Source organism: Leiobunum rupestre, chromosome 1, assembly GCF_980474605.1.
Source record: "Leiobunum rupestre chromosome 1, qqLeiRupe1.1.hap1, whole genome shotgun sequence".
Lineage (NCBI taxonomy): Eukaryota > Metazoa > Arthropoda > Arachnida > Opiliones > Sclerosomatidae > Leiobunum > Leiobunum rupestre.
Genome location: NC_143384.1, coordinates 51,749,242 through 51,773,037, shown reverse-complemented (window position 1 = coordinate 51,773,037; position 23,796 = coordinate 51,749,242). Strand labels below are relative to the sequence as shown.

The following is a 23,796-nucleotide window of genomic DNA, read 5'->3' as shown; positions in this document are numbered from 1 at the left end:
CAATATATTGTTTTTTAACTGATTTCCAATAAATTGGTTTTAGCTATGTTAGTAACACAATTTAATGATTGTTTTTATTTCTCCGTAGTTCAAAGTGTTATGAAAAGGTGTTCTACTTTATAACTCGCTGTTAAAAACTTGAATTTTTTTACTTAGTTATGCTTTGATTAGTTTCATTAACTTCTTTTTAAATAATGTTTCAGGTCTTTCAAAGGAAGTAGTGATATTCGAAGTGAAAAGTCGTTAAGAACTTTTTAGTTTCTGTTTCGAATTAGAAAAATTGGATCTACGGTTGCGAACTGTTCCTACGCTCTATATGTTTCATGCGAGGAACTTAATTTGGTTATGAAAAATAACTTATCAACGCAAACATGAATTCTTATTATATATTTATTTCTAGATTTTACAGGTTTTTTTTAAACGTAATTCGCTGTTTTCTTGAATAAAAGAAACTAAATGCACCTTCCTTTTCTGCAGTGGCCCATTTTGTTCTGTAAGGAGTTCAATATTAAGATTTTATAAATCAATTACACGGCTAGAGGAGAGTTCTAAATATCCATCGCTAATTGCTACTAACACCTTCCACGGCTAGTCATGTTTACGTAATTAAAAAAAGCTTTCCACTATCCATGTAAGAATAAGTAAAAAGGCTAAACCTTTTAAAAAATCAAAAAATTCAAATGGCCACATACATTGTGACTACGTACGGTAAACATTTAATTTAATACCAAATTTTTTTTAATTATGCTTAAAGAGAGCGAATACTTAGTAGTAATCTAGATTCCTAATGTCACCGAAAAAGAAAACTAAATAAGGACGATTTTTTTCAAAATTCGTCAATCACGACACAAAATGTAGTTTTTAGGAAACCAAATAGTAATAGCAGAACATGAGGTAATTTAAGAGAATAGCTCAATATCCTCGCCAAACAAATTCTTCCTGAGAATAAATAAATACATATTTGAAATAATTAAAACGATATTTACATTTTCATTTATGCATAATAATCCATTCGCCATATTGGTAACAAGAGTTGAAATTATTCCATTCACGTTCACAACGCTACATTTTGCTAGGCATTCTGAATACTACAAGAGAAAAATTTTGCAACTTTTAAAGTACGGGCATAGATAGGTTTCAAATAATTAAGATTGTTAACCGTTGCCCCTTCAAACGGCACTATATGCTTCTCCTTAACACGCAATTTCAACTTTTTGCCATAAACAAGGACACTCTGTACAAATACCACTTGGGAAGAGCATCAACTGGTTATATGGCCAGCTCCCTGGGCCTTAAACAAGGCTGACCAATATCCCCATTGTTCGCCCATTACGTAGTGCCGTTTGATCGAAGATTATGCCAATTACAAAGACGATTCCATCTAACCGAAACAGCAAGACTGGATATCCACTGTTCGACCAATGCGTTCTTCTTTGCTGATGACATAGTGGGCTGGGCAAGCTCAGCGACTGAAATGCACGAGTGGTAGCTACTCCTCGGAGTACGGCCGTACCTTCAGTCCTTCGAAACGTGCCATTCTTTTTATGAATCCAAACATTCCGTACACTTTATCCAAGACAAAACTATCTAGACGTCCATGAACAATCTCTGTTGAAAACGTGCAAAGGCTATCTCGTGTAACGCGTCACATATGCTACCAATCATACAAAATCAACTTGACTACTCGTTCTATCTTTAAAGTGGTTAGTGTCCCCGCACTGACATATGGCAATAAGTTGCTGAAGATCGACTCAGTCTTTCTCAAACAGGTAGACCAAGCTCAACATTGTTTCGACAAGACAGCTGTGGGTGGAAACTTCATTAAGTCCAGGCTTCCATCAAGGGTGTCCTTGGTCCACTTTTAAATTTCGGGAGGCGAAGAGTAAGTTCAACTATTTAGGTCATCAGATTCACATCGACCAATATAGGCTGGCCAAGCGAGTTTTTGAATACGGACGTCTAACAGCGACCAAAACAAAGGGGCTTCACCAAATGACACAGCTGGACCATTGGTACGCGCAAAGTAGTCTCAAAGAAAGGTGGAAAGAGAGTATTGTAAAGATCGCAACTAGACTGGAAGATGGAAGTGGCGAAACATAAAAGACTGGAGCTCTATTATCACAAGGACACCACAGCGTCTGAGCTATTCTATTCAAATTATATCGGCAGTGACAGGTTTTTTCCAGTTCGCTGTGGAACCGTGCCTACTGGTAAAAAGCTACGCTAGATTTTTGGCAACGATCCTGCGTGTCTCCAATGTGGAGAGCTCATGGAAGACATACACCGCATTATCGGTTGAAGTTTACAAATTCTTAAGAGGCCATACCAGATAAGTTTGTCTAGCAAATTTTGAGCCATTTAATATGTTAAAATTTCTACAATACGGGATAATAAGATTAATATTTAATTAAATTCTTAAATTTGGTCATTAGTGCTTTGACTGGGGGTGTATGGGGCTCAGCATTTTCAGAAATCCTTAACTTACAACTGGAAAGCTTACAATAATTTCCTTATAATTTCCAATCCTATTATTTCTTTTTAAGATTTTAAGTGTTTTTTTTATTATTCGCGTTCCTGTTTAATGTTAGTATAACTATCAAAACTAACGTAATTGGACATTTTTTTGGATTACTCCAACTTTCTCGGTTTGTGTTCAGCTTTGATAACGTAGTCATTTTATACCTCCAACAAAATTCATTTTAATAAAGCTGCATCAATTATCCTACAAGATTCCCATACGCGTTTTGATAGGTGGCTTAACCAGTCAAATTAGGATCTAGACGCCAAACTTATTTTTTAATTTGGTGTTAGCTTTTTTGTTATGAGGCAAAATAAATAATATCGCTTTTGGGATAGATAACTGTTATAGGGTTGTAAAGTGGTTCGAAAATAACTAGAGTGGGGGTACAATGACACTGAAAAGTATAACTGTAGAAGGGCTACGAAGTAACTGTAGTAATTGAGCTCTAATGCGACTACAAATTAACTATAATGTTTCTGCAATTTGACTGAAGGATACATTAAACGTTGCTGCAGGAGAGCTGCAAAGTGGCTTCAATCAAGCTCTAATTTGACTTGATGTAACTGTTACGGGACTGTTATGTAAATGGACTGCTTTAAGACTGTAATGGTTCAGCAAAATCACTACAATTAGGCTGTAAGTTATCTAATTTTTTTCTACTGTTTGCGTTAGGAATATTTCTTTCAAGTTCGGAAAAATGGCTTAAATTAAAAACTTTTCAGCACCCAAAAAGATGTATTTCAACTAAACTGCAGATTCTAAATGAATTGATTATAAATTTGCTATTTGGCTGCCTTGCATCCATATTACTACCTCTACATTTTTGTGTGTTAGCTTATAAACTAGTTATGTCAAAATTTCTATATCCTGCTAGCTTATCTCATAAGTTATTAAAAAATATTTCTAATATCAGGATGCGTTTTTATCGTTTTGCAAGCTAATAAGCAAAAATCACACCATATTTTTAAATTGATTAGAAAATCACTCAAATGGCTATGAAGCAAGCGTCTATAGGGTGATGAAACTTTCACCAAAACGACATGTATACCAATTTAAGCTTGTGTCTCAAATTGGTTAATTTTGTTATCTATTTAATCGGCCCAGAACTAATAGTTTCTTTCCTTAATCTGCAAATACACCTGTGTGTTGCAGGAAAGCACGGGCGGCCCAAAATTCAACCCAGCACCAGTCCTGATCGTTACCTTAATGTTATAGTTGAAATTCTTCGATTTGGCTCTGCAAGCTTCATCCGCATTCTCGTCGTTTAACGTGCAGGAGCTATTTAAGCAAACCTGTTAAATTTATCTAGTGTTAATTCGCCATTAGTGTATAAACTCTGTCATCATGGGTTATTTTTAATCAAACAGTAAATTTTCGCTTTTTGAAGTAGAAAACAAAGACTTCTACGCAATTAAACGTTATCGCCGCTATCCTTGGTCATTTTCTTGAAAGATTTAAGTAAGGGCAAAGAAAGAGGTTTTGGACTTTATAAATATTTCCCACAATACAACAACTATATTAAAATAACTATATAATATTTGGTACTTGGCTGATGTAGAAGCTATTTATTTGATTGGGTATTTATATCTAAAGTCAACCTATTTAACGAAATGATATAGCGTATCTAGTCGTTATTTTAAGTGGAATATGATCTTTCTCTTAAACCTTGATGTGAAATATTTATACTCTAGTTTATAAAAAGCAATTGCAAAAGTACGAGTAAAGTCTAGTTCCCACTTAGCGAAAAAAAAAACAATTTTCCCGCTGAAAATTGACGCTCGCGAATAAATTTTGCGATTTTTTTCAAATTCGCCGCTAAAGTCGCGTCTCCGCGGTATCTAGCGAATGTTCTATTTTTTTCCACACCTTGGCGATAAAAAGCTTCAGCCAATCAGAAAACGCGTTTCCTCGATCTATTCCGCTCCCATCCGTCACTTATTAAGCCTAGGTCTTTAGAAAAGCAGCTCAGCCAATTTGACCAAGATACTGAAGTAAAGGTAATTATCTCACGAATAGAATCGTTTATTTATTGAAATTATCAACAGGAACATCCATTTGGGTCATTTTGAACTGATGTTTTATGTTAGTTCTAAAACATTATTAAAAACCCGCACGAGATGTTTTCAGCGTTTTTAAATTTTCGCGCTAAAGTGAGAACCGCTTCCCCAGCGACCGAAAAAGTGCGTCTTTTTTCGTTGCGCGAAAATTTTATTCGTCTCGAAAATTCGCTAAGTGGGAACTAGCCTTTTAGTAGAAAAAAATTCAAAGTATTATAACGTGACGGTATTTGGTTGTCGAATCCGGATACAATTTTAAAAAAAGCTGGCTATATTAAAACTTCCATGATTCCGGGTTCCCGTAAACAGCGGCGTTAACGTTATGATGCGACAAAAAGTCAATCAAAAGGGGTTTTCGTTACCCCCGGTGATTTAGTGCCATTGGACGTCTCAACTGGTTCTCCGCACGGAACGCCCGATGGGTATTCCCTCGTGTATCTATTTTCGTTTCCATCTACGCATTGCACTTCACAGTCATATTGATCCTTCAATAAAAATAAATGTACATTATTTTTGTAGGTACTCAAATCTCATTAATATTGAAGACAGACTAGACGAGTAGAGAAGCAGCAGAAAAATATCGGGTTTGGAAACCCTTATCTTAAAGGGATCCATCACTCGCAACAGGGGGAGGCATAGGGGTAACATAAAATCCGGACTTGCAGTGTGCTTCAAAACCAGTTTTTTTGTGACCCCTATGCCTTCCCCTGTTGTGAGTGAGGGATCCCTTTAAGTTTCTCAAAATATATAGATTTTATAGTCTTTGAGCTCGGACATAGCATTTTACTTAAGTTCGGGTTACATTTATCTTATACTTAAAGAAAATATTAATAATTGGGTGATTTTTAGCGTGGCTTTCAAAACACCTTACACACTATCATAAAGTTTTCTTTCCAGAACAAAATTTAATTGGTCCGTTATCTCATTTAGATTCCAAAAACATATCTTTCGATGCGATTGAACCACACGCCGTTACATTTTTAGAATCCCCTTTTTTGATGGGGAAACGCTAGACACCGATTCCCGAGAAACGTCCCAACAAAAGAATTACTCAAAATTAAAGAGTGACAGGTCTGTTGGAAAAAAACCTCAATCGACATATGCCAAAAAAATGTTTTCTCACTGAATAGATAGCGTGTCCTTCATCTCTATTTATTTGTCTACATAATTCGTTTTCATCAACGCCAATCCAAATCAGAGACACATATTTAGGAGTACTTTGACTTTCCACAAGGTATTCTACAAATTAAAAAAAGGTCATTAGGATCTACTTCGATATTTATTTGGAGAGCTAGCTTTCTCAAAATTGAATTAAATATTTTTTTAAATTTGAGATAAATAAATAAATAAATAATCAGCTAGACTTATACCTAAGACCATTTACACCTGGACTGCAATGAAGGTAGGCGTTGTTGTTAGGCTAGTGTCGTCGCTACCCCAACGCCACCATCGTTATTTAGAGGCAACTCTCGTCCACAAGGGAATTCGGACTGAAAAAACGCGCTCACTTCGCGCTCCTCTCCTGACATTTTGCTCGGTCGCCCCGCGAGTAGGGACCAATTTTCGCCCGTTATTTACGGCGTCAAGAGAAAAACAGCGGAAGAGAGCGCGAACCGTTCGCCTCCTAAAGAAGGGGGATCAAAAAAGGTGGGTTGCTACATGTTTGTGGATTACTATCGCGGATTTTCTCCACTTGGTGGTGTTTTGTAGCGGACACTCTGAAATCGGAGTTATAACGTTTGCATTGTAGTCCAGGTGTAAATGGTCTTAGCTTATACCAAGGGTAACTTCTGTGGCAAAGGGGACGAAGCCACCTTACCCACATCTTTAATAGTAACTTTTTGGACCTCAAAACATTTTTAAGAAGAAGTTAATCATTAATCCATTTTAGGATTATAGCGATTTTCTACTTTCAATCCACATTGAAATGAGGATCTATTTGTTTTGAAAATTATACCTTAAGTTGCTTAAGGAATATTACTTTTAAATGACATTTCTGGCCAATTCGCAGGACCCCACAGCCCGCATACCCACTTTTGTCAGATTTCTTTCCAATTCAAAATTCAGAATGCCATCTCTATCCAAATATTTCATATTTGACTTTAGAAACCTTTACGAATTGTTCATTTTCGTTGGATACTTTAGGCGTACCTTTTATAACAACGCACGTTACGCTATCTTGGGTATACAGGGTTTGACTTGGATATGCTATGCTGGGTACTTTCGAGGTTCTTTTAGTGTAAGCCCATTTTCTTATACAGGGTGTTTCTTATCATACCAATGAAAAATACGTTAATCGATAAATCTGATTTTTCACTGTTTTAAGGACAAGATGATAAGGATCGTTGTTAAGGTATTAAGTTGTTGAGAAAGTGATGATTTTGGAAAAAATCGTTTTCAGTAATTATTTTTGTGCTTATCACGTTAGTGCACAGGGTGATGGAAATATGTTTTCTAATGTATGAAGTAATATATGAAGCGTTGTAATTATAATTAGTGGTAATGATTAGTGCCTTGATTATGTTAATGAACATAATTATTAAGCTATTTTACCGGGTGGTTGATATAATGCTCATTTTAGTTAAATTTATACTTATGTAGTTAAAGAAAAATTATTTATTTCATTGAAATATTTTTCATACTTAATGGACTGGGTGATTAATCAACCTTGGTCATAAATTTATAATAAAATTCCCCTTTGGTTATTAATGCTTAGTGCGTTAGTTATGTTAAACGACAGGGTGATTGGTATATTATTTTTAATAAAAAGTGATTTTGAAAAACTCCGATGTTCTACAAAACTCCTCTTGGGTTATTATTGTACGCTTTTTTGATCATGTACAAGATTATTAAAAACGTATTCAAATTTTAATTTCTTATACAAAATAAATTGAATGCATTGAGAAATTGTGTGTACTCGCGACTGCTATTGGCATCTCGTTTATATAGCATTACAGTAAAATACATTTATTTTTAAGAATATAGACGTTCTAATTTGGTGTAACAACGGCAGTCATTTGTTTGGTTTTACGAAGTGGACAACACTTTTAACCAAAAGAACAAACATTGCTTAGTATTGATAATTGTTCATTTTTTAATTATAATATAATTGTCGCAATAGTCACAAGAGTCACAGCTGCCTAGATTTATTAATTATTTTTGGTTTATATAGTTGGTGACCTTATATAGAAAAAAAATCGATTTCCTTCAAAACGATTAGAATTCGAAACACGATCGTAGCTGGTACCAAAATAAGTACTGAATTGGTGTATTGATCCAGATAAACGTTGTTTGCCAGACTGGAACTTATCAGTACGGTGCAGAAGTGCTTTCTTTCTCTGACATTTTGGGGTTTAAAACTAATTTGGCGAAGCTATTTATTTTAATGTTTTACATTTAAGATTAAAAGTATACTTTTTAATTAGCATATTGGACTAATAAAATCTACCTAAGCCTTACATTTAAGATTTTAAAACTGCATCTAAATAATGGAAATAATAATTAATCAAAATCCTTATCAGTTCTTCTTCAATGTGCGATTGTGTACATTCGTGTTCCAATAAAAAGGTAACGCCGTACGATAAAATGGGAAAACTATTTATTTGTTTCTAAGACTTGGGAGAAAGATAGCTAAAGTTAATCATTATGGGTAAAGATTTTAAACACGCCAAATCCATCAAAAATTATGTTCCATCTATATAAATTTTAATTGACTACATCACAAAGTTTGTATTTATTATTCTATTTTTAGCCTACAAATGGACAATGGGAAGCTATCGTTAACGCGATGATCGCGCTTATTGCACGGACAAAGGAAGCACCCGGTAAATTATAAGAAGACAGTTAATTATTGAAATCTGACCACAGAATTTCGCTTACCGCAGTTGAAATAGCAGAAGGATAGAAGCGCAAGGATTCGAGAATTCATTTTTTCGAGCGTCTCTCTTCACGTCCTGCGACAGAATAAATTATTTGAATTCTTGGGGTAGGGATTATTTTATAGAAAAATTCCGAGTTTCGCTAGCGTTGTCACGTTTCGTAGGCTCATTTTTAAAGACATGTTATTGGAATTGAATGAACAATTGCTTATTATTACCATGTACAATTTCGATATAGAAGCTGAGATGCTGTTGACAACGACCAGAATACGAAAACAAAATTATTACACATGTTATTGCGAATTGACACTTGTCACTTTAGCTTACGTGTTAGAGTTTCAATACGTTTCTCTGATTTGAAAAGGTATCGTAACTCAATTGGAAATTCTAACTACAGATAAATTCATCAAAACAAATTTTACATTCAAAGCAGTTTATTATAAATGACAATCATTCTCACGTACTTGGAACGACGAAAAGTGCAGTTGAGTGAAAAAAGATGATGTGGACAGCTTCATCGGAACAAAGTGGCTTATCTTTTACCCATTAGGGTAAAATAAGTTCAAGATCGGGCAACATTTTGTTGCACTTCTATTTGGTAATTCAAAGTCCATAAGACGTTCTGTGGATAAATATTAGCAGCCCTTGAATAGATTTGTGACAGTGCGTCACTATAACAACTAATATTTTATTATTAAAACAAAGTTACATCAAAGGATTAGGAATGTATTTTATTTAATGATTTTGGCCAATTGTACTACTTTAATAAATCTGGAAAGTTGATTATTTGATTAGAATTATTTCATTTTTCAATATAATAATTTTTCATTTTAAGAACATGAAGTAAAAACCAATCCAATTTTTAAAATATTTTTGATGATGTTGAAATGTTCCTCGAATTTGCATCGCTGGTTACATTTTGAAATTAGAATACCTACACAATTGTTTTAGAATTTTGAAATATACGGAAATAATAACATTCCGGCCACCTTGAAACGCACATTTAAAAAAAACACAGTTATACAAAAAAACTCAAAATGACATAATTTGACAACTGGTAGTATTAGAATTTTTTCTGTCGTTTTTACTGTAGCCACCCGAACGCAGTTATCGGCACCCGGATGTAAATCAATAATCCTAGCTAACTTCCATTTAGTAGGAGGAAGATCTTCATATTTTAGTAAAAATAGATCTCCAACTTAAGTATTTTTCCGTGTTTGTGTCCATTTTCGAGTGAGGTATTCTTTTAGCCAACATTTCCAAATATGCTGAAATATTTTTTGGTCTCACTGCCAGCGTGATAGTCTGTTGATTTTTTCAAATGTCAAATTTTCTTCAGGAACAGCTGTAAATGTGTATCCAATTTAAAAATGCCCTGGAGTAAGCGCTTGTAGGTCATCTGGATCTGAACTAAGCGCTGTCAGAGGCCTTGAATTCAAACACGCTTCTATTTGGCCAAGTAATTTTTCCATTTCTTCATAGGTAATATTTTTTGACCCATGACAGATTTAAGGTTTTGTTTCAATGACTTTACTCCGGCTTCCCAAACTGTTCCGAAATGAGGCGCTGCTGGCGGATTGAAATACCAAGTTATGCTTTGGTCTGCCAACCATCTTGTGATTTGTTCATTGCTTGTTGTGGTCGTAAGGTATCTGATGAACTCCTTTAACTCTAGATTTGCTCTTGTGAAGTTGGTTCCGCAGAGTTTTTCCTCTCCTCGACACGAAAAGTTTTAGCGCTGCTATGAAAGCGTTGGTTGACATGTCGCTGACTAATTCGAAATGCAAAGCTCGTGTTGTGAAACAGACAAAAACCACGACCCTTGACGACTTTGAGCAAGAAAGGACCTGCGTAGTCCACCCCACACTAATATACATAACTTTAAATGTAGATAATATACGCCTAAAATACATTGATAAATGGAAAACACATGATATCGAACATTACCGTTGTTTGGTATTCCTCCCCTTTACCTTTACACTGTTTCGCGAAAAACTCTCAATTTGCACTTTCCCACGGGTCAAAGTTTGGAGTACGTTAAGAGGGCGAGAATAAGACAGTTATTAGACAAACCTGGTCGAGAAGGGTCAGATTTTTCTACGTTCGAAACAATTGACTTCTATTTTCTATGTTCAATATTTTAATGTTAAGATCATCAATAAATGACAGTTGTTTTTATTAACGTTGTGTTTGATTGTTTTTTATTGGCATATTTTCATTTTTTAAATATTTTGAATATGCTTTGACGTTTTAAATATGGCGACTACACAGAAAAAAAATGTGTTTAGGTTTTTAACATCTAAACATGTTTGAAAGCTAAACATGGGTAAGAGTTGGTGTTGATTCCTTTAACACCTCTGTTTAAATAAAACGAGATGCTCAAACAATCTTCCAAGATCGTTCCGGTAGTGTTCCAAACCGGAACCGCTGGTAAGAGGTCATGTTTAGAAATTAAACTTCGTGGCTTTTAAGCATAATGCTAAACACTGATGTTTAATAAGTGTATATTGTGTTACGAGTTTATATATGTTTCGCGTTGTCTATATATTTCGTTTAATTTCGTTTCCTATTTTTCTAAAAAAAAAATCATATTTGTTATAACCACAATATTTGTGTTAACTACAATATGGACCGGGTTCTTGTATCATATCATTATCATTAATTCGTAGCCAATTAATATTAATGTTATTTTAGATCGTAATTAAACAACTAAAATATACGGATATCCAAAGAGTGGATGCTAGACTCCCGTTGAGGGCAGAGGTAATGGCCAACGAGCGGGAGGCAAGGAAGAGGGGTAAAATAAAGGCCCGAAAAAGAATGCTTAAGGCAACGTTTACAAAGGAGCGCCGTGAGAAAAGGTTAAAGGATTACTGCCAACTAGCACTATTTGGCGGTTTTTCGGTGGTGTTGGGCTATGTACATTATCATATATTTTGTTATTATCATAATACATTTTCGCAGACTTTTTCAATTGAGCAATATTCAAATTCACATATAAATGAGTCATAAATGTGAAATATCTTAATTTTATTTATACGTTAATTCCGTATATCGTTTGTTTAAAATGCAGTTTGGCTAGTTTTTATTATTGTTTTAGAGGGTTATGATTTTTAGACTTCGACTATATTTGCAACGTTTTGGTAGTATATCCAATATGGTGCTGATACGATTGCGGATAATAATTTGGCATTTATGGAACAACAATTAAAAATATTTGAAGATTTAGAAAAACTACGTTAAAAATGTGAGTTTTTTTCTATTGCTTTAATTACCTTTTTTTGGACAACTTATTTTTTAGAAAAACTAGATCAATGTTGTAGATCAAGAAATTTTAGTACTACCATGTGGTGTGTCAAGTTTGTAGATTTTATAACTGGGTATGAAATAAATGTAATTGAAATGCGCTCGAGTGAGTGTAAAATAAATGAATTAACATGGAATGAAAAAAATGCTGGTCAGATTTATCATTTATCAGTTACAAACTGAATAACTAGAAAAGGTTTCAGCCAATATGAAAAATAGGCCCCCCTTTTAGTTTTCGGTTTTTTTACGATTTATATATAACATTTTTTACCCGGAATTTAATGGTGTATTAATTATTATCCGCAAACATGTAAATAAAAAGTTATCGGGAATTTGAGATTTCACTGTCTGTCCTATACTTCTGCACCCCAGATAGAGTAGGAGCCATGAAAACAAACTTTAATATTGGTCAATACTAAACAAAAAAGAGAAAATGTAGGTGTAGTAGATCTTGAGATGATTTTAAATTAAATATTAAAGACCGAGAACAGAGCGAATTTCCACCCCCTGTACTTAATTTTTTGACGAGTGACAACTGATTGACATCTCTGTCAAATTAATTGTAAGCTAAGACAGCTTGAGTGACCGCCTGGACAATTCCATGTATTGAAGCTTACCTCTTTTTTTGATACTCATTGAATATATTCTATTCAAAAACAGTCAGAGCCGTCGGTCAAGCTGTCCACGCTGTCACTCAATTTTGCGGGGGTTAAAATTCGCTCACGAGAAAATGGAATCTCTGTTCTCGGCCTTTAAACATCATTATACATATTGAAATTATATGTACCTCAATTAATTTCGTTTTCCGCGTATTGAGCACGTGATGCACGTGCCGTTTTTGAACATTTTCCTTATTTTAGGCCAAAGTAGGCGACTATCGGAATATATCGTACGTGTCCTAGGTTTTGGCTTAAAAAACTTACAAGTTCGAGTAAGTTAATATTGGTTTTAACAATACTAGGTGCGTTAGGCTAGGTACGGTCCTCTAGGTTGCGTTGTAGAAGGCCCATCGTGATAGCAAGAATGGGGTTGGGGTGGCAATACGGGGAACACTTGAATACAAGGTGCATTAGGCTAGGTATTGCCCTTATAGTTAAACGGCTAAGGTACGATGCTAAATTTCGTGGAAAAAATTATTTTAAACATATGAAATCAAGCCAAGGAACGTTAAGGTACTATAATCAAAAGCTAATTTTTAGGCCAAAAACCTATGTAACCTACGACATCTCCCGATAGTCGTCTACTTAAATAAAGAAAATGCTCAAAAAACGGCACGTGCATAACGTGTTCAAAGTGCTCAAAACGCGGAAAACGAAATGTGTTGAGTAACATATCATTTAAATATTCAGTTAATCACCAAACCCCTTTTTATAAGAGTAAAGTATGGTCTACACACTCATTTCTACGTCGTGTAATCTACTACAACTACAAATTTATTTTTCAGTATTACTCCTTAGTACACACCAAAAATAAATTTGTCCTGCTCTATCTATGGGGCAAAAGTATAGAACTTCGATTTCACTAGTTGCGAAATTGGCGATTTCCGAAACGCGTTCACTTAACAAATTATCATCTGTGGTAACAAAAACAAGTGGCAGGCCAAAATATACCTCTCCTCGGAAGAATGGTCCCTAGTGGTATTAATTTCTCGACACGACCCCCAAAGATATCTCCGCAATTCAGAGTTATTTACGAAAAACGTATTCTCGGTTCAAACCCTGCCCGGTATAAAATTTTAATTTTAATAATTGAGACGAAACAATCGAGTTTAATTTATTCAGAATATTATAAATTAAGTAGTTACAACAGCGAGTTAGACTTACTAAAACCATGCACAATTGAATTTAACCCTTTTTACAGTACATGTTTATCAGTTGAAAATAATACTAAGCAAATTTTAATGAAAGATATATCTACAGATGGTAATTGTATTTTTCTCGCTTACGAAATACTTGCCGCATCTTTAACGCTCATTTTATTTCAACACTCGTAGACTTCCAGTTGACGTTGTGACACATACCGCATGAAAAAGACCAATGCCGTCCAATTTCCAATATCATATAATGACTCGCACACCCAGGAAATCATTGACTGCGTTAGAAATCGTAGATATCCAAATATCCACACCAAATATATTTACAAGAAGCAAAAACCTTACCATCAACAAAGCATAGAGAGCCACTTGACTAACCGCCAGCTCTTAAAGCAATTAACGTTAAATTATTTCCTTTGAATTAACACAACTATATATAGGTCGTTAAGAATACCCGTAAATAAATAACAAAAAAACTAACAAAGTGGACCACCCACAGGGTCTACCCTTTAACCCTCTTATCTCGGCTGACTGCGCTAAAACAAGATTTAACCTTTAAAATTTCATTCGTAAAAAAACCAGATTAGGCCTTCATAAATTCATTAATAAAAAAATACTTTATTACCTATTATGCTTACGATGCGTGTCTTAATTTCAGTGAACCTAAGCAGCTATCGGTGGTTCTGTGGTAGAGCGCTCGACTGCCAAGCCGAATGGTCTGTGTTCGAAACCTGGGTGGCGCATTTGTTTTTAACCAATAGAGAAACGCTAAATTAGAATTTCTTCGATGCAATAATTTCAATTTCAATTCTATTTCAATTAAACCAAAATTTCGTACTCTATTAAATACGCTTCCGATAAAGCTGAAGGTCTAATTTTCAATAAGGCGTAACAAGTGTCGGTGGTTCTGTGGTAGAACGTCCGCCTGTCAAGCAGGAGGTCCCGGGTTCAAATCCCGCCCGATGCGATCGCAAATTGATACAAAGACGAATCCCGTATACAACTGGTGGAAACCCTGCCATTGGACGTTGAGAGGTAGCATTAGACTCAGCACTCGGTCCGTCCCAAAGTCATTAAGAAGAAGTTGAAAAGAAAACGCCCATATAAACACAACAGCCTCAACATGCACAACCATCAGAACACAAACACAACAAATTCAACACTCACAACCTACGCATAAACATTACAAAAACGTAATACACCAAACCGTTACGACGGTGAGCGAAAAAACACCATCCAAACCAAACCGCAAATGCATCCGTTAACGCTCACCGTCACACGGTGGTTTTGCCAACCCTTCGAGAAACTGCGAACGCAGAGATCTCGAGAAACTGCGTACGCAGTGATTACACTTTGCACCGAAAATGCGAACGCGTTCGCAGGCCTGACAGACAGACACGGTGGTTGTATAACCCCTCCTAGGGGACTTTGTCCCCTCGGAAAGGTAAAAACCATCGTATTTCTTTAGTTCCAAGTAAAGAAAATTACTGTTATTTTGTACATTTCTGAAAATTATCTTCGCAAAATGTTACGGTTATTCTTAATTCTTACAAACATAAATTTGTATTTACAATTTAATTAAGAATAAAATGAGGTTGTCAAAAACGTCCTTTATTAAGAGTTAAATCGCACCTTTAAAATTGTTAATACGCCCTTTTTAAGAGTTAAATCACACCTTTAAAAGTGTTAATAAGCCCTTTTGTTAGAGTTAAATAGCACGTTTAAAATTGTTAATACGCCTTTTTCAGAGTTAAATCCCACGGTTAAAAGTGTTAATACGCCCTTGTTAAGAGATAAATCACACCTTTAAAAGTGTTAATACGCCCTTTTGTTAGAATTAAATAGCACCATTAAATCTACAACGCCTTGGCCAATGAAATGATCCATAACCCCAAATTTCACCATCGTGAATTCTATATGGCAGAGCTGGTCCGAGACGATCAGCCATTACGCCTTAAGTAATATCTTCATCGAGGGTGATCACTTAAGAAAAATGTGATGAAGGTATTTTTTTGGTTTTAAGCTATCAATAATCAGAAAGTTTTTATAGATATTTTATCTCTCCGTCATTCTGGTTTTTAGCAGATTAGAATACTTTTTGTCGCGCTTGGGTTTCGGTATAAAACGCCCGGCCATTATTGCTCTTTGTTTTGTTGCAGTTAAAATTACGTCTTAAGCTTGTTTTCCACAAAGCTGAGAAACGCGTCCTTGCGCGCGCCAGTGGAAAACAAGCTTTAGGTGTAGCCGGTTCGTTGTTGCGTTGCTTTAGTTATACTTAACGTTTTTTTAAATTGTCTCTATCATTTTACCGTTGCGCCCGGTTTGCCGTGCTGTAAATTTCAACACTTTTTTCAAATATGACGTAGTAACACCATTAAAATTATTATTGAGCTCTTATAGGTGCAATGTACCTTTCAAAGGGCATTTTAACACCTTTATAGGTGTTTTTATCTCTAAACATGTGCATTAACACCATTAAAAGTGTGATTTTACCCTTTAAAAGTGAGATTTGACAAATTTAAAAGTGTGATTTTACCCTTTAAAAGATGAAATCTAGAACTTTAAAAGTGTGATTTTACCCTTTAAAAGAGAAAATTTAGAACTTTAAAAGTGTGATTTTACCCTTTAAAAGTGAGATTTTACAACTTTTAAAGTGTACAAATAGTGTTAAAACCATTTGTTGTAATGATTTATAATAAAAAGTACTGCTACTTCATGGAATTTAAAAAATGATTTTATTAAAATAAAATGATTGGGAGCTTTCGGACCGTAGTCCTTCGTCAGCCGCTACAATATTGAGAATAATGTAGTGGCTGACGAAGGACTACGGTCCGAAAGCTCCCAATCATTTTATTTTAATAAAACCATTTTTTAAATTCCATGAAGTAGCAGTACTTTTTATTATAAATCATTACAACAAATTGAAATAGAACCATGGAACAAAATTTTAAAATTCAAGTGTTAAAACAGTTTGAACCAATTTCTTAGAGTGTATAACCAAGGGTAATACAAGCCCTTTAGATTCTACTCCGCATGGGGCAGATAATAAGAATTCATCATGACTCTGTAGCAAATGTGTCTATGATCCGACAATGACGGTTCTCTAGACTCATGCCAGTCAGAAATTAGAGCTGCGACATTTTCTGTGCACAGCGTGAGATCAATGACCTCACTTCTGTTACCAGTAACAAAAGTCGGTTCATTGTTCTTATTGAGAATATAAAGTTTGGTACTACAGTAGCCACGTATTCCATTAATTAATCACCACGATCGTTGCAGTCACTGCTGCCCCAGATAACATGATGAGCGTTCGCATCACATCCGATTATGAGTTTCTTTCCCGACCGCTGACAGTGGTTAACCAATTTGGTCACCGCCTGTGATGGTGGGGCAGAGCATCATCGTTAGGGAAGTAGGCGAATCCCAACGTGTGTTCCTCATTCCCTTCAGTAGTAGATGAAATGATTTCAACGACGGCGGTATCCCAAGAGTGATAGATTGAAAGCGGAAGGGCATGAATGTCCTTGCGTACCAAAACAGAATTATAGTCATAATAGACATTACCTGCACTATTAAGACCAACGATATTCCCCTTGGCAATCTGGGGTTCCTGAATAAGAGCAACAACAATTTGCTCCTTAACAAGCCTTCTATAAAGTACAGCGGTGGCTGTTTTACAGTGGTGAAGATTTCTCTGCACCACCTTATTGCTTATGGTGATGCGTCTATTTTAGAGGTCGACTGGCGTTTTCGCCCTCCCCAGCGGTGAGTATGAAAACCACACCGCTCCCGCTGGTTCGATTAGTTTCGCCAATCTGCTCCACTATTGCTCCGTCTGGTTGAGCCACCTTATCCTCGACCTCTTCACCTTATGATATGCTGAGGTCTTTGGTGTCTTCTGTCAGCGTATCCTCTTCCGAGTTATTGCTTAACAGAGGCTCGAAGTCCTCTAGTCCTGAAACTACTAAGTCGTTAGACTCCGGTACAATTTCAGGTGTGGGATTTACCACACCCTCTGCAATACTTACAGATTTGGGTTTTTGTTTTTTTTTAAAATACCCCTGTCCAAAACTGTATCGGCGACCAGTCCTGCCTCTTTGATGGTGTTGACCGACTCACCATCCATTTGAAATCACAAAAAATTGAAAAAAAAAGGTTGCTAACTTTCTTTTGGTTCCTTACGCTAATGTAATAAAGAGAATTTACATTATGAAATTTGGCTTCTTATAAATATAGTAACATATTTAAAACGCTTTTTATATCGATAGCTTAAGATCGCTCCGATGAACTTTTCCTTTTGAACATTTCCTTTTGCGAGGTCGGATATCCTCCTATCAACAAACGCGTGTTTCATTTATTCCTCCTGAGCGTTCTAAGATCGCTTGAAATCGATCAGCCGATTTCTACAGATAAATGGATCGTACCAAGCTTTTGCGTGTTCCATTTCTCAGTTGATCAGAGTAAGAAGCATTAAATGGAAAATGTCGGAAATTTTAGGATTTCCACTTAAGCACCTGAAGCAAAAAACCACTTACAATACTACTATAAATATATTTTAATTTACTTTACTCCAAAAATTTACTACAAATCAATTAATAACAACTGCTTCTTGTAAAAGGAATAATTTATCCCAAATTATCCATGATCATCCAGAAATGTTGAAAAATTAGATTTTAATTTTAGAAACCGCTAAGGAAAGGGATACATTTCAGAAAAAAATATCTAATAGCATTTGTAACAATTTATTTTAAGATGCATTTTTTATATTAAATTAGATAATTATCACTAAATCGACAAACATTGTTAAAAAACTTTGATCAAGAAGCTGACTTATTTACTTTAATTAGAAAATCTAGTCTTTAAAAACTATTGGAGTTTTAAATCCAATGTTAATAAGCAGAGCTACCCTACACTAACTAACTAACTATTGAAACTAGTAAGAAATCGTAACGTAGTAATTTAAAAGACAAACGTTTATTAAGAATGAATACTTTACAAGATGAACGACATATTAGGAGTGACGATAATAATAAACGCTGTAAGCGAATATATATACACATAAGGTTAAAAAATAGTAAGATAAGATTAGTGATTAAAAATATATCTTATTTACAATAAACATTTTTTTAACCTATTAAAAAAAACTAAACGAGAAAAGCCGATAACGCTTTTTATCTTCAACAAAAACCGTAAAAGGACCAAAATGGATGAGATGCGACTGTACCTACGAAAGCCGTAAAAATATTGAAAAACAAGCAGATTAAAACAACTTTAAACAGATAAATAAACCTCTGAAATACAAATATAATAAAATAAAAGGTCTTTTCATAATTAAAAATAAATAATTAGTGTAATAAAGAATTGCATGACCATAATATTGACCTTCTATGATTCGTTAAAATGGCAATCATTCGCTTTTAGAACTATATACAGGGTGTTTTTAATTGCTCGAAAAACTGATTTTTTTCAAAAACTATGTTTTCTAGTAAGTTGAATTGTCTCCTCGAGTTTTCTGCGATGTTTATTGCATTAAACACCAGATTAACAAATTTCTGACTTTCATAAAGTTACACTTCTCTCCCAATGGAATTAAAAAAAAAGTTATTTTAGCTTGCCCAACTTGTCACTTTTTCAAGTCGTATTTTTTCAGTGAAAAATACGTCTATTTTTTCCGCGCCAACGCTATTTGTACGTTTTCGATGACGCTCTACAATTTTCTCATTGACAATTTTCTTATAGCACCTAACGGTTAAAATTTAAATTTTCAAAAACGTAAAAACATTTTTCGATTTAGATGCAATTTTGGTAGAAAGTGTCCCCCGGCACGTATAATGTACAGTACGAATTTCAACTTTCTAGAAAACATAGTATTTGAAAAAAAATCACTTTTTCGAGCAAAACAAAACAACCTGTATATTTCCTGTTGTAGAAACTGTATATTCCAGAACATTTCTTTTTTCTACCTACACATACTTAGGCTCGCATATGCACCTCATATCTAGTAGTCACGCTGGGATAAAAAATGTTATTGCGTGCTGAAGGAAAAGGAAAACGAGTACAGTAAAAAATATAGATACTTAAAGAGATCATTAAGGCTGCTACACTTTTTAAATAAAATATCATATAACAATATTGCATTCATAATAATTAAATATGAATAAAATTTATTTAATAGGAAAACGTTTCATAATTACTGTCAACCGACTTAGTTGCTGTAAATTTCTACCATTTGTATATAGACTAGGAGCAAGGAAGGTGAAATAGTTGCAGTCTAGTAATTAATCTTTCAGAGGGCGAATACAAGAGTAAAACAGACCCATTTTCATTGCAGAACAATTAAAAGTGAATTTCAGATAAAAAAGATACGTGCTTAATACGAAGAAAAATAGACAATAGTATGGTATTATCAATCTGTTGCCCATAAACAGGATATTGCCGAAATTTGATAATTCATCCTCTCTCTGCCTGTAGATCTCAATATCTTCTTCTAGGTTTTTTAGGAAACAAATGACGCATGTATTCGTGAAATTTTGTTAACGTTATATCTAGTGTAGGCATCTTAGCCAATTCTGTACTTGTAAATGGACTTTCATCTATCTCCTTCATCCTTAGCATGTATCCAGATGGTACTCGTGTGTTATTTTTCGTATGCGGAAATGGCAGTCTACTTTAAGCATCAGCATTCTAATTTGATGATCTCATACTGAAAAGCTGCCAGAAGCAGTGCCCAACGTGGAATTTTTGCCACTGCCATAGGTGGAACTCATTTATTTGTTGACAAAAGTGAAACCAACGGTTGGTGGTCAGTGAAGAGTAAACTTATTTCCATAAATCTAGAACGAATGTTTGAAGAATGCTTTGGTGAAAATCGACCTTAGTTGTTAATCATCCCCAGGAATGAACGTCGAGTCTAGTTGTTTTCTGTTTCATAATTTCTTTCATCTTGCTGTTCAAAGGGTGTAGACTTTCAGCAGCCAGTCGATGGCCCAGTAACTCTATTTCTGGTACGAAGAAATTACATTTGTCTTTACGTATTCTCAGACCATTGCGATTTATGATGGATAAGAACTGGTTTATATGTTGGAGATGTTCCAATTTAGCGCATCACCTTGGAAGGTTTCATTTCTTTTAGAACCATATGGCGTATAAATAAAGCGGATAATGAGAATATGGTACATGGTAAATGGTTATGTTGATAAAGTCCTTTAGATGTGTTGATGACAGTATTCTCTGGATTCTGGGTGAAGTTCAATTTGATTGTACGCTTCTCTTAAGACGACCTTGGTAAATTATTTGGATCCAGCAAGCCTAGAAAATATATCCTGGGCTCGTGCAATGAGATTTATTCAAGTGTTTATAGGTCGATTTTTGTGGACTTTAAATCTCCGCAGATTCTGATTTTCCCATTTGGCTTGATAACTGGGACAATGGGTAAAACATATCGGGAGAATGGTACTCGTTGAATTATGTCTTCATTTTCCATTCATTCTATTTCTGCTTCTACTTCTACTTTCTTAATCATTTGATACGGTATTGTGTGGGCGTTCAGATATTTTATCGGCTTTACATGTAGTTTGACTTGAATATTCTTCAACTTCCCGAGACCTGCTTTGAAAACGTCTTCGTGCTTCTTCCGTATTCCGTCGAGTTTTCCACGGTACGGACTCAGGTTGTTGATTTGATTCTCGCTGATGGAAGGTAACATCTTGAGTTCAGAGAATAACCATTTCCTTCCAAACAAGTTAAATTGTCGTCCTTCCACTAGAAGTATTGGTACTTCAGCTTGTCTTGATTGATATGTGACTGACTGTGGTGCTTCCAAAGATCTTTACCGGATTTCCAGTGTATGAACGTAGAGTCCTTGAAAACCTCTGGATGTTATTTAATTCTGGAATTCTCTAAGCGTCTTCCTCACATATGAAATGTCTGGAATCGTTGTGAACTTAAAATTTTATATCTTTGCCATTGACTTGGCATGAGGCAATGTCCAGTGGTGGTTTATGGGTATTAATTTATTCTTATTTAGATACGATAGTGCATATGGGAAAGCCGTATTATCTTGGGACTTTCTCAATAGTGAATATATATTTGCCTCCAATACCGTCTGTAAGATTACTCGCTTCTTGGCATCTTCAGTTACGTTTTTGACTGTGAAATACGCATCAATTATTTTTTAGTACTGGGTCCATGATTCAGTTCCGCTGTCAAAAGTGTCCAATTTTCCGTATATCCTAGTCATGATTATTTGTTGAGGAACAATAGGAACTTGCGCTTGAAGATTATTTCCACCAAAATTCATTTGGGCTGCTATATAGGAATGTAAAAGTCTTAGAACTCTTGTATTAGCACGTTGACCTCTTTAAGCCTCTGCGTAATGATCGTCGTTTATAATAAGCTGACGTTGTTCTCGTAGTTTGATTGACCGTCCCGATGGCCGTTTTTGTGTTTCTTATTTATTAAAGGATAAAACATGATGGTTTAAAAGCACACAAGTAAATACAGCTTTCTGCATGGATCCATGACGGGAGAGATGACTAACCGCGTCTAAAGGCTGGTGTCTATATATCTATTCTGATCACCTTGTCATTTGTCCTTATTTATCTTATCTTACCTTTAATAAACTTTACTATCAGTGCCCTCTATCCAAAATAGGCTTATTACAACGTAATCTACAACTGTTAAGAAATTATTATTTACAGATGTATACATTATTTATTTTTCTGTTAGTATGAAATCATGAAAAAGAAATGAAAAGTTTGTCGTTTCTCTTCCCTGCACTTATCTTAATTATGGTTGATTCCCTTTTTCTCCTTTAAAACACTTAAATTAAACTATCAAATTTAATGTACTTTGACTTAACCATATTCTTTTATATCTGAAATAAACAAAAGTAGCCATTACAGATAGTCCTTGACGTTCTAAAATATAAATCATTAACATAAAATGGCATACATGTTTATTATATGAATTCCTATTCACTTTCGGGATAGTAGTTACTTATCGCATTTCATCATAAAAAAGTGTGTTCTACTTAAGTAAAATAAAAATAAATCAAAACGAATTTTAAAAGAACGGGTCAATAATTGGCCATGTGCCTGAGCTGGGAAAAAATAAAAATAAATTTTGAATTACGATAACTTTTATTTAAAAAAACACCATATCTCTCCAGTATTTCGGATTTAATACCATCTCTTTAATTCCATGTTCCTACCAAATGTAAGCGGCGAAATATTTCCTTTCCCATGCTTAAGATTTTAGATCCAATGTCACGATTTCAAAAGCCAAAATTGAAATTTGTCTTGTAAATAAAATATTTTAAAACTAAGTGAAAAACGAATGTATTTATATAATCACTGAATTTGGTATTTTTTGTTTTGATAAATTTGAATAACTAACCCATATTCTACATGACAAAGTGAAAAATATAATATATAAAAATGTGAAACTTCAAATGGCAAGTAAATACATTCCACTAATGTTTATTTAGTTATAATTAAACTAAACAAAACAACTTTTACTAGGATCTAAAATCAATTCTGTTTTATTATTCAGCTATAAACATTTAAATTAGATGGGTTTATTCTTCAAAACGCTTTTGAAGTCAGTCGATTTTTGAAGTCAGTCTATTTTGGAAATCAGTCTATTTTTGTAGTCATTGTCTATTTTCTAAGTCAGTCTATTTTCGAAGTCAGTCAATTTTTGAAGTCATTGTCTATTTTCAAAGTCAGTCTATTTATGTCTACAGTCATATTGTCTATTTTTTAAGTCAGTCTAATTTTGTAGTCATTGTCTATTTTTCTGTCAAGCTCAAAATAAAAGTTTTTGAATAAATCCTACTAATAATAGACCTGAAATACCTCCTTTGTTTTCTCGTTAGTCCGTTGCTTTCTCGTATGTCAATACGTTAGAAGTTCTTTAATGAGCAGATATTTAAGGCGTCGTGTTTTTATAAGGTTAGATTATTAAGCGAGTTTTGCACTTGGAAAAGAAAATAGTAGGAAAGCTTTCTTTAGTTTGTTGTTTGTGCACAATATTGATCGGAAAGCCGGTAAGAACAATAATCTTACCATTGATTTTTCAAGTTAATGAAAAAGGATCAAACATAGTCCATTTCTCGCTAAGATTTAGCTAAACTACACGAACGAGTGGTTTTCTATAACCTTGTTTCAGATTAAGATCAAACCAAATAATTTTTACTCAGAGAGTTGAAGCGTTTCTTTC

The 23,796-nt window shown here is 34.6% G+C and overlaps 1 protein-coding gene across 1 annotated transcript; it reads right to left on the bottom strand.

Annotated features, from left to right (window-relative positions):
* Positions 1-372: 372 nt before the first annotated feature.
* Positions 373-8,565, bottom strand: LOC149963210 (uncharacterized). The gene is made up of 6 exons (XM_090170509.1): positions 8,458-8,565; positions 5,702-5,817; positions 4,941-5,063; positions 3,724-3,813; positions 987-1,088; positions 373-491 (listed from the first exon to the last, which is right to left on the bottom strand). Exons 1-6 carry the CDS (start codon positions 8,504-8,506, stop codon positions 453-455), a joined length of 519 nt encoding a protein of 172 aa, XP_090026635.1. The 5' UTR covers positions 8,507-8,565; the 3' UTR covers positions 373-452.
* Between the last annotated feature and the right edge of the window lie 15,231 nt (positions 8,566-23,796).